At 47.1% G+C, this 12,210-nt stretch overlaps 1 protein-coding gene across 1 annotated transcript in view; it reads right to left on the bottom strand.

Annotated features, from left to right (window-relative positions):
• Positions 1 to 109: 109 nt before the first annotated feature.
• ITIH5 (inter-alpha-trypsin inhibitor heavy chain 5) overlaps positions 110 to 12,210 on the bottom strand; it is a 57,205-nt gene continuing 45,104 nt past the window's right edge. Inside the window, exons 8-14 of the mRNA XM_077807894.1 lie at positions 12,035 to 12,206; positions 9,894 to 10,203; positions 6,149 to 6,696; positions 5,824 to 5,874; positions 4,404 to 4,520; positions 1,259 to 1,636; positions 110 to 408 (exon numbers count right to left, since the gene is read on the bottom strand). Coding sequence (XP_077664020.1) covers positions 110 to 408; positions 1,259 to 1,636; positions 4,404 to 4,520; positions 5,824 to 5,874; positions 6,149 to 6,696; positions 9,894 to 10,203; positions 12,035 to 12,206 — 1,875 coding nt within the window. The remainder of the gene's footprint in view (positions 409 to 1,258; positions 1,637 to 4,403; positions 4,521 to 5,823; positions 5,875 to 6,148; positions 6,697 to 9,893; positions 10,204 to 12,034; positions 12,207 to 12,210) is intronic.

Raw genomic sequence — 12,210 nt, 5'->3', positions numbered from 1 at the left:
GAAGCTGATTTCCAAAGGGAAAACATTTGTTTCTTTGGCACTAAAAAAAAGTAAGAACCACCCGCAGGGTTATTGTTGTTGAATCTGCTGTTGCAACCCGTGATCGGCCTTAAAGTCTGTTAGCCATCCCGAAGCTGGTTCCTGTGTCGAAGGGATGAGCAGCAAGATAATCCTTATAGTCTCCATCGATCAGTTTGTCTGCATTGTTCTTGGCAAACCAGCAATCGACCTCCTGCTCACCGTTGTAGATCTTTCTCTGCTTCCACACGACAGGAACCAGCCTACCTTTTACCTTTAGCACATTCACTGGCCTCGGGTTCGGCTCTTCTGTTGAGTTCTGACTGACCAGCTGGGGACTTCCACCCAGAGGGTCCTGGGTAAGTTTGACTTCATGGTACAAGAACTGACCTGCAAGGAAAGATTAAACTTACTCCTAAAGCAGCCGCTTTGCTTTGCGACAGAGTCTTTTAAAGGGGTCTCCAAAGCAGCAGCCAAATTACCAGGTTTCAATGGCTCTGGGGCTCCTGAAGGGTTTCCCAGCGATGGTGGAAAGAAGCTATGTTCTACAATTCTTTTGTTAATCTCTCACCCACACACAGGGAACTGGGACGAGAACTCTGCTCCTTCTTCACCTCCAGAAACACAGGCCTTGGCCAGTTAAACTTGGAAACTGCTTCTTGAGCTGCCAGTAGCAGAGAGCCTCCTGTTCCTCTCTGGGGGCTAAGCCCGCTGGAGGGTAACATCACTTGTTTTAGACCCACAAAGCTCAAACAAAGGGCGGAAAGAGAGTGTGGTGATTAGGGCACCACCCTAGAACTCAGGAGACCATTCTCAGCTCTGCCACAGGCTTCCTGTATGACCTTGGGCAAGTCCCTTGTTGTCTCGGCCTCAGTTCCCCAGTGGGCAAATAGCACTTCCCTACCTCACAGGGGTGTTGTGAGGATAAATATGTTAACATCTGTGAGGTGCTCAGATATTATAGTAATGGGGGCTGTATAATTACAATCGATAGATACACTAGTGGGAGACGGGTCACATGGAGAACAGAGGGGTGAGAACGTTGAGAACGTTGATGGCAGACAAGCTAGTCATGACGGGATCGAGGCAAGAGTCCCACTTCTCGGCTGACCCATCCCATTCCTCAAGGCTCACCACCTCCTGCCTCTGTCCCTCAAACCCCTTTGAAATAGTCGCTTCTCCCATATCACCCATCTGAACAGTTTGCTACGGGTTACAACTGAAAGAGCGTGACACCTACCTAGCAGTCCATGGGAATGAGGGGAGAGCCCTTTACTGTTGGAAATGTAGAATCCCAGGTGATTCCTCTGGTAGGGGGCAGGATTCTTGTACTGGTGGATCAGGATGATGAAGCTGATGGTGCCGTGTATTGCCACGGTGACATTGGAATTGGCAAAGATAGACACCTCCAGGCCACTGCTCCCCACCGTGGCACTCCGGTTACATGGCAAAATGAGTCTTTCCCCATCATCCAGGATGACCTTGGTGGGTGTGATCTCGACGTAGGATCGCTCTGGCTTATTGCTGAGGATCGTGATGATGGTGAAGTAGGTGCGTTGTTTCTTGTGGCCATTGGGAGGAGCCGGGGCTCCAATTAACTGCCCGTTCACAGTTACACCTTTTAGAGGGAAAAAACAGTGGTTTAAAATGTGAGTGAATGAATCGCTCCGAGCTGATGCGGTGGATCATGCATAATGAAAACCTCATTTTGAGTGGACACTGAAGTACCACTCATGCTGGGATCCTAGTTCTCCCAGCTAACATCTTGTTTAAAACAATGGGGCCAACATTTTCAAACTTGATTGCCGCAAGTTAGGCCCCTAACACCATATTTGGACATCCAAGTTTGAAAACAGGCCCCAGTCTATTAGCAGAATTCTGCCACCATTGCCCTGGTCAGTGTGAGAGAGGATATTTTACTTGAGCGCTGAGTTAGCATGGTATTTGCAAACTGCATTATCATCTACCTAGGGCAGGTAGGCGATGGCTTGCTTTGACAAACACCATCCTAGAACCCTGCTCAATCACACACAGTGTTAACCGGCATGGGTCTAATCCCATTTTGCACAGGACCATGGGGTAGAATTATTTCTGATAAGAGAGGAATTGGATCTGGCCTAATACCACTGTTCTATAGGAGTCAGGGTTGTGGGTCATTCTCTGTAGGCTGCAGTACACCTAATGTGGCAATGGTGAGAGGTTCTGGTCCAACAGCCCTGAAGCCCTACTGCCTAAGGCCAGAAAAGGTCCAACACTCCTTCACAGGCGACAGCAGCAGAAGTGTGATGGACCCCATCTTGGCCAACATACCAGGGACTGAACCAGGACTCCCAGAGCTAAACGCACAACTTCTACAGCTTGAGCGAAACAGCCCTCAGTGGGACAGCGCCAGACTCATAGTCTCTGTGCATGGGCACTGAGAGGCACCTGTAACTCCAGTGGGTTACACACGCTTCTCCCGCTCTGCCCTTCCAGCGTGCCTCAATTCTGCACCAGAGAAGCCACAGGTAGGGGTGGGAGGCCGTGCTTACAGTGTGCATGGCTCAAAGGGGTTGCAGACCCGGCAAATAAAAATTCTACAACTTGAGCCTGGTCGCTGAGGGGCACGTTTCACCCCTGGCTAAGGGAAACCTTCCCTCTGATTGCCTGCGTTTGCCCCGCCTCCTGGGGTATAAGCCGCCGATCAGCACTCTCTCCCTCTCCCTTCAGGAACCCACACTGTTCTCTTGGCGGGGCGGGGGAGCGGAAAAAGCCCAGCAGCTCAGGGCTGCTCCACTCCCTCTCCTCCTTTCCCCACCTGTGAGCAATGGGACGGCTCCTCTGTAACTCCCTCCCTGCCGCACCCAGCCTGCTAAGGGGGGGTGAAGAGATGACGGGGGAGTGCAGCTGAGACTGGGTGGGGTCAGAACCGATGGAGGGCTGGGGGAACCGGCCGGTGTGACGTCACTTTCATTTCTTTGCAAAATGACAGACACCGGCCTCGGAAGGTAACAAGGGAGGGTCACGACTGGCCTCGCGCCATCAGTGCAGAGGTGAAAAGCTCCCTATCCTGCGGTCACAGGGGAAACGTTCATTCCTTTCTTCATACACTTAACTGCCATTTATTTGAACCTGGGTGACGCTTTTCTCCCTCAAGCACACTCTCCTCTCAAGCCACAAAAAATCAGCCAACCTAGCCGGTGAAGGAAGCCAGTGGTCTGTCTGCAAGGGGTTCGGTGTATACTGAAGAAAGCAGAGGCTGGACACAGATGGGACAGGGAAGTTGGGCCAATGCTACAAAAGTACCACACAAAATAGCTCTCCAGTGACTTTGTTTTGTTTCGTTTTTTCCTTGTCAGACAGACTTTCGTATTGCCTTTCATGTTTACGCCCCCGCCGCCACTCCATGGCTTTCCTGCTTAGCAAATAATCCACTTACTAACCATTTTGCTTAGGAATTCCAGGTCAGATCTGAATTTTGGACAGTCAGGGGGTCACACTGGTCTATGCAAAGCAGAGACTTAATCGTTTGTGATTTAGCTTTCTCAGGACTGATCCAGAGGCAAAAACTGTTTTAGTGCAATTACTATAGACCCTCCGTTAAAACAAACTGTCATTAACTGCCTCAGTGCTCAGGGACCCTTCTACTGCAGTTTGACAGGGACTTAGCACTGAAGGCCGCCAGCCCCCTAAGTAAGCAGCATACAGTTAAATGCTAATGACTAGGTCAGATACAAAACCTGCCCACCCCACTGCTGGAGAAGACTCTGCAAGCAGTGGGCTGTGGAAGCAGAATCAGTTAGTGAAACCTGCAGATGGAGCAAAGGGGGGCCCAGAGCCCTAGCATAATCTCTAACAGTGGGAGGCTGTTGGCTCATGTTAAGTGCCCCAAGTTTAGCATCTGAAACTCAAGATGGCCTTTTATTTAGCTGTGCCTGCTCCAGCTAGTCAAGTGTGGCATACAGACCACATGTGTCTTACCTAACAGGCACTGCTTGCTCAGATCAAGCTGGAGCATTGCATTCTGGGTCTTTGTATTTCCATGGTCCCGATCTCCATATTAAATATATGGGGTGGTGGCAATCTGTTCCATTTGACATGAAGTAGTTGCAGGTCCTGGCCCCCTGCCAGTGGAGCCCTCGGTTGGGCAAAGTTTGGGCACCCTTCAGCACGTTCTGCATGTGATTGGTGCTAAGCCATGGACAGCCACTGGGGTCTTATGTGTCTCCATCTCCCCATCTGTAAAATGGTGACAGAGCCTTCCTCCCTCTCCGGCTTGTTGTAAGTTTAATGCATAAAGCACCTTGTTGCTAAGTATTTTCACTGTAGGACTGATACCTGCAGCTCAAATTTCCCCAGTGCAGCAGCTGCTGGGGTAGCTCCAACAGGATTCCTCATTATCTTACCAGACTCATTATGATCGGAGACCAGTCTGAGAATGTCCCCTGGTTGCCCATCAATATTGAAGCAGACAGCTAGCTTGCTGGAGGGGAAATCAATGACAAAGTGAGGGTCTCCATCCGCTGAGAAGACATGAAAAGGAGAACAAAGGTAAGAGACGTTCACGGAACACCAGTATCCAAGTGCTGAATCTCACGAAACAGGTTTCAAAGAGCCTCATCTCTGTTTTCTTCAAGATTTACTGGTACATTTTTAAAGGGTTTATGGATAGCTTGTTTTGTTTCCCCACAAAAAATGTTGCGTTTAAGGTGAAAAGTCAAAAACTAAAATATTTCATTTCTGAAGTGCTGCCATGGTACTTCATGGGAGTTGTAGTTCGGGTGCCTCATGCCCCCATTATCCTATATATAGGCCAGGCTCCCTGGCTCAACTACATCTCCCATGATGCACCACAGTCTCCCCTCTTGGTGAAGGGCTGCTGCGTAGTCATGGTGCATCATGAGAGATGTGATCCTGGCCCATGGAGAATAATAGGTGTGTGAGGCACCCAAACAACAACTCCCATAAGGTACCATGGCAGCACTTCAGAATTGAAACATTTCTTTTTTCCGCTGAAAACATTTTGAGTGTTCAGTTTTTCGATGAAAAATCAAAGTTTTCCCTGGGAAGTAGCCACTTCTTGTTTAGTCCAAAACCCAATTTTCTATCAATAAACAGTTTAGAGGGACAATTTTTGACCAGCCATAGGATTAGCATGACCATCAGGCACAATGAACGTTAACAGTTGAGTCTGGGCAGGTCCTCCTGCTCATCAATATTAATTTGATGCAGTAGCAGGTAGATTTCCCACACAGCAAGTGACCCACTCCTGCAGCGCCAGCTGGCGGAACACAGCCATACAGAGATTGGCCTGAGCTGTGAACTTCAGAGCTAGGCGTGATCTTCTTTGGTGTCTGGTGAAGTTCAGATCTTGGGTCTTGGTTTAGGTCTATGTAATGTTTTAAAGGATTGTTGAAAAAACAATTAAAAATATTGTGAAAACTTTTTGACATTTTTTACTGTCTTTTAAAATTTCAGCAACATTATTCTGAAAATCAAGTTATTGTGACCAGCTAAAATATTGAAATAAAGCCCTTATGACTCCTAAAATGAACTGGCTGTTTTAAATAATGCACCTATGTCTTCCTAATATACCACCCCGCTGTGCTTCCTAATTAGCACTCTTGCTAATTTTTAGCAATTCCTGATCCTCTCTCTTTTTTTCTTTTTTCTTCCAAATTACTGTATTGTAATCAAATGAATAGGATCTTTGCTGGTTTGCTCCAGAAGGGTTTATGCCAAAGGCACTAAGAGTTGTGGCTTTGTAAACCAACCGTTCTTTATCTTCAGTTACAAAGTATACAGCATTGGGAAATAGACACTGACCTGACGTTTTGGATATTTTAATTCTTTCTTTGTCTGGTTGCTTGGATACACCTAGAAGAGGGGGAAGAGAAAGCAGCCAGAGTTATGGGTACAATAACAGACTAAGCAATGTTATAACAATGTTCCCAAAACACTGCTCAGAGAAATTACATGACTTGCCCAAGGATATACGTTGAGGCATTAGCAAAACCAGGATTATAATCCCAGTCTCCTACCTCCCAGTCCTGTGCTTTAACCACTAGACAATCCTTTCTAATTAAATCAATTTTGAGGTGTGCCTATTTTGAAGGAATGTGTCCAATTATTATAATTATTTTCTTTGTACCTGGTGGTACTTTGTGTCCTTGCAAACTCTGCACTCTTTCCCCAATCCCCTCAGTAGAAGGACTGGCATGAATCTCCTTAGGCCGGTCTGCCTGTAACTCCTTCATCTTCAGGGAGGTGAAGGGGATGATGAAGTTGTAGGTCAAGGCCAATGACTTGGCTTTATCCATCAAGTGTTGCCTCTCCTCCCTGTCATCACTCTTCAACCAGGAGGTCAGCAGCTCCTTGATGGTGAGATAACTCCATGCCCTTTCAGCATAATTCTGAGCCTCCTTGCCATCCTCCATGCCAGGAGAGCCCCTGATGTCATTCTTGCTTGGGACGTCTATGGCCACATCGGTTTTCAGGAGGATGTACTTGTTGGCGTTGCTGGCCGTCACCTCTACGTGGAGCTTGCCCGAGTTGCGCTCGATGAGCTTCCCAGCAATGACAATTTCAGACCCATTGAAGTAGTTGGGGAAGAGATTCTGAGTGACCTGCTCCACGCTGTCTTTGGGATAATCAACCCGGATGTCGGAGAGAAGGGGCGTCCCTATCTCGTCGTAGAACCTGAAACAAGTGACATTTCCCACAGGTTAGTGTTTTCAGCCAGGTACTCACACGCGCACACAGGTACCTGTACGCAGGGATACACACATGCACAGAGTGCTGAATTTGCACTCGGGGTGGGATATTCCCCCAAGGTAATATCAGAGGCATGTTGGTAGGAGTTTTCCTTTCCCTGGTTCTTTGAGCATGGATCCTGTGCTAGGATCTAGAGGCTATATTCCACATGATCTTTTCTGATACAGGAGGCCTGGAAGGAGAAGATCTCACCACAATTTGTTTTATGATTCTGTGAGAGTCAGAATGGTTTCTACTAGACCTGGAGATTATACACCCGTAATATATCGGTGTTTCATTTAGGGCTTTCTTACAGGACCTAACACATCCCTGGGAATGTCTCCCACTTGGTTGGATTGAAAAGCGTTTATAAGGGACCCAGACCTGCGTGTACGGCTGCATGATTCTCCTGCTACAACTGGTGGCCTGACTGAGACCTAAAGCCACCTGGAGAGCACTGCATTCTCTACAGGGCTTGAGCTTTCTAGTCTCAGCCTCCTCTTCTCTTGCAAGGCAGGACTCACAGAACCCTGAAATCAGGTATTGAAAGGTAAACGAACAAAGAACTGACTTCAACTCTATTTTTGTGGCCAAGCTACATTCCTTTTTCATGCCTGCACATACAGGCTGTTAAAGAGCTGGGACTTTGAACATTTTTATTTTTCTCTTTATAAAAAGCTTTTCAGTTCCCTTTTTTAGAATAATATTGAGCACTCTAGTGCCCTCAGCCTAAGGACCTCAAAGTCCTTTGGAAGCATCAGTTAACCCTAAGAGTGCTATTATTCAATCCATTTCACAGAGTACTACAACAAAGCACAAGTAACACTGGGACTTGCCTGAAACCACACAGAGGGTCAGTGGCTTTGCTGAGAGGACAACCCAGCAATCTGGACTCCATTTTACCTACTCCAACCACTGGACAACACTCCACTACCTTTACAAGCAAGTCTTTTCTCTGATGAGCTCTTGTGGCCTGATAGAGCTCCCGCCGCTTGCAATGGTTCAGGATCAGACACTGGTGGATGGGTTTCCACAATGTATTAAAGTCCAGAGGGCAAACAGGCTAAGTATAGTGTAACAGAGCAACACAACTATGATTGGAAATGTGCAGGCTCACCCCTATGGATACCTAGGGGAACTAGGAGTTTTTTCCCCCATGGAAAATTTCATTTACTTGGCAGAAATTCAAACACCAAAAAATGCTGGTCAAAACCTGAATAACTTCAATGTGGAAATACAGCCACAGTGCCTCATGGGGGTTGTCGTTTGGGGGACTCGTGCGCCCATTCTCCTCTACGGCCTTGGCTTCCAGGTTGAGCTACATCTCTCATGGTGCACCGTGGTCTCCCTCTTTAAGAGGGGAGGCAGTGCTATATGAAAATCCCTGGCTATGGTGTACCATGGAAGATGTAGTCCGGTCAGGGAACCCCCACATTGAGGTGAATGAAAGCGGCGGGAGCTCTATCAGGCCACAAGAGCACAGGAGGCAACCAAACTATGACTCCCATGAGGCTATGCTGCAGCATTTCCAAATTCAAATGTTTTAGGTTTGAGGTGAAATATTTTTCAATAAAAAACTCAAATCAAAATTTTTCACAGAAAGCAGACGCTGTTTGTGTCTCAGAACCTTAACATTGTCTAACATCTATTTAAATGGGCAACGAGTCCTTCTTTCTCCACTTGCACCATGGGGCGAGATGATGTAAGTGTCTCCCAGCTCTCCAGCCATCCAGATTTAGGCACACATGCAATATCTCTGTCAAAAGAATTTAAACCAAAGTCTTGTTCTGAAGGGCATCAAAGCTGTACTATGGTACACTGTATCTTGAGCGGGGGGAAGAACTCCCAAGTAGCCATCCAGCCATGGAAAGAGCTCTACAACCATAAGACCATCAGAACGGCCAGACTGGGTCAGACCAAAGGTCCATCTAGCCCAGTATCCTGTCTACAGACAGTGGCCAATGCCAGGTGCCCCAGAGGAAATGAACAGAATGGGTAATCAACAAGTGATCCATCCCCTGTTGCCCACTCCCAGCTTCTGGCAAACAGAGGCTAGGGCAGCTTTTATCAAATACGGCCACCGTGGACTTTTCTTGCAGCCACAGCCTCCTGGGTAGTGATTTCAGGGGCGGGGGGAGGGCTGCAAAGCAGCAGCCCCCCTCCCCCAGGGCCACCAGCAGTGGTTGAGCCCTGCCCACCTCTGGAGACCCAAAAGCTGGAGGAACAGACAGCCAGTGAGTTCCCCACCTTCCCACTACTGGTGGGGTCAGGCTCCAGCCCTGTGGTGGCAGGTGGCAGGCTCCAGCCACGGGGCTTCAGGCTCTGTTCCCAGGCTGTACGGTGGTGGGCTCTGGCCCCAAGGTCACCCCCCCCACATCACCCCAGTTCCTTGCTGCCTCCATATCCACCTCGCCACCCAGAGCTTAATTTGTCCCCAGGTTTGCCTGGGCTGAGTAAGTCTGCTGTGAAAAGTGATATTTGTATGTTTGTTAGTATCACTTTGCACAGCAGGCTTAGTAACTAGGAAGTCTTTTTAAAAAGCAACCAAAAAAGCAAAAGACACAACAAGAAAAAGGATAATAACATGCAAAGCACCTTATTTGTGTTTCTATTCAGTTTAGGGTCAGTAAAGAATAGAGACAACTGTACATTAGTTTTATTATTGAGTCTGCAAAAAAAAATTCTACATAAATAAATTACACTGACTTAGACACGTGTATGTGCATACTTGTTTGTTTTTCCTAAAGTTAATTAAGTATTTTAGGGAAAATTGTCAGAGCAGCCACCAGCAAGATTTGGTGGCCGCACTCTGAGACCACAAAGAAAATTGAGCTGAGAACCCCTGGGCTAGGGACACCATCCCTGCTCACACTTATCTGACCTGCACCTTTCAACCACAGTCAAACCTGTAACAGCCCCAAGTTTTGGGGGAGGAGGTGGAGTTTTGAACCTGTATCGGCACCCATATTTTGTTAATGGCCCATATCTTTATAAACAAATTTCCCTGGGAAAGCCGAAATCCAGATCCACCATCTTCAGCTAGAGCCTGTCTCTACTGTGAATTTATCTGAGGTCACTCCTCCCCACACCCATACCCAGTCTCATCCAAGGCCCCAGTGCGTCCAGGGCGAAGCTCAACAAACCCTTTCAGCTGTGCGGCTGCGTCCTCGTCCTCCTGGATCTGCCGCATCATGCCGCAGTTCTCCAGGGACATCCTCTCCAGCAGCTTATAGTCGACATCGTTGCCAATGCCGATGGTGAAGAGGCAGAACTTCTCGCGGATGGCCTCCTTGGTGTTGCTGAGGATCTTGGAGGACTGCATCTCCCCGACTGTGGGCCGCCCATCTGTCAGGAAGATGATTAGGGAGACGCTCCTGGCGTCAATGTCGTTCTGAGCGATGTAACTGTTAAGCAGCTTTGCACTCGTCTGGACAGCCTCATTAATATTAGTACCTGGGAACGCAGCAAAGTCATGAGCTTATTTTCCTGATTAAATGCAGTGCACATGGCTGACAAGAAAATCTCAAGAGCTTGCAAACATCTGATATGTTCTACTCATTGCGATGTGCCCTTTCCCTCAAAAATGGTACTGTTCCTGTAAGCAGGCTCTGTTATGCCACCTCTTGACAGGTCTGTATCTCCGTCAGTGGGCACCACTACACACCTGACTTTTGACACTGCAACAGAGGAGGTGGAAAACAAGGCTAAAAATACTAGAGATAGTCCTGAAGTGAAATCCTGGCTCCATTCTTGAATGTTAGAAGTTGGGAATCAAAACCCAGAACCCCAAATGGAATTTTGCAAATGGTCTTCATAATGGGTCCAAAGCAAAACCCCAGAGCCAAACATCCCGAATCTCTTGCACTTAAAATGCAAATCCAAAGTTGTAGCTTGACATATTTTTCAAAACCAGAGGAAAGAAATCCCCCACGCTTACCAGTATCCTTTTTAAACCATAACTCAGAAAAATAACATTGAAGACTGAAAGCAACAATTTTTTTTCCAAAAAACATTTTGTGGTAAAGGGCTCATTTGTGGGAAGGTAGATGGGTGTACAAATACTAATGTGAAGACACCCACCCAACAACTGTTTGCTAAATGAGACACATAAAAGAAGCAAATCAGACCGGTACACTCGCTGAGATGGACAATCAATGCATCTCTCTTTTCCAAACTCCAAAGTTTGGCATGCCGTTAATTATTTCCCTTTGTTTTGGGCTGTAATTAGTCATATCCACTCAATGCAGCCTCAGCTGGCCCTTACGTGGTTCTCCTTTGACACCTCTGGGATAACATGCTTTGTTCATTTGGTAATCACCTTTGGTAATTGTTTAGCTAGGCATGTTCCCCTCCCCACCCTGCCTCTTCCTAAACTCTTTAGCTAGTAGTAAAGGCAATGCAACAGACCATCCTGTTTGCTCATTTTTCCTTTGGAATGCTTCAATTAGAATGAATGCTTATTGTTTAGGCTGATAAGGAAAAGTAGGGAAAGCCCTTGCAGATCTTTAGCCAGCTGGAGTCTCTGGTCTTCCCAGAATTTCTTGAGATCATTTTACAGGGCTTTGTGCAGGTCATTTGGTGCTTAGACGTTAAACTAATGATGGGTCCCCAAGTACATTAGGTTACCGGGGTTCCCAAACGTATTTATACTGTGGACCACAACTTAACAGAGAGATCATTGCACCAAATACCTCCTCTTGTATTACAATTAGAGGATTATTATTTATTTATTTTGTTACAGTAGTGCTAGGATCCCTAGTCATGGACCAAGACCCTCTATGCTAGGCACTGTACAAACACAAAAGTCAAACAGCAAGTCAAACACAGAACAAAAAGACACCTTCCCTTCCATTTGCAATCCCTGCGGCAGCTCCTGCAACTGCTTGCATGCTAAACTAACATTAAGAAATTCTTGAATATATCTCCAGCTGCCCCTTAACAGTTGCTTAGCAGCTGGAAACAAGGTGAAGGAGCCAGCACCATGTGACCAGCCAGCTCTCTGTAGGCCACAGTTTGGGAACGGCTAGCTTAGATAGTTGGGAATCTTGTGTGATGAGAAATCAGAGGGTGGGATTTTCAAATATGCTCAGCATTGGGCTAAATCTGCTACCAGAGAAATGAACAGTGAAGTTCCTATTGACTCAGACAGCACCAGAGAGAGGCCAATGCTGAGAACACTTTTGATAATTCTACCTGGTGTTCCCTGAAGAGATCTGCAAGGTCTCAGGATGGTGTAAATTAATCAAAGGAACAAGTCAATCCCATCTGGGTCTCCAAAGCCTACCTCCAGTAGGTGAGATGTTATGGATGTACTTCTTGGCATCTCTTATGTTGTTTGGAGTCACTGGCTCCAGATGGTCCTTTTGCCAGACCTTGATTCGGTCAGAAAAACCAACAATATTGAAGTGGTCCTCTGGCCTTAGGTCCCGGAGAATGGTGAAGAGAGCATCTTTGGTCTAA

Source organism: Eretmochelys imbricata, chromosome 1, assembly GCF_965152235.1.
Source record: "Eretmochelys imbricata isolate rEreImb1 chromosome 1, rEreImb1.hap1, whole genome shotgun sequence".
NCBI classification, from domain to species: Eukaryota; Metazoa; Chordata; order Testudines; family Cheloniidae; genus Eretmochelys; species Eretmochelys imbricata.
This window is presented reverse-complemented; position numbering and strand designations above follow the sequence as displayed.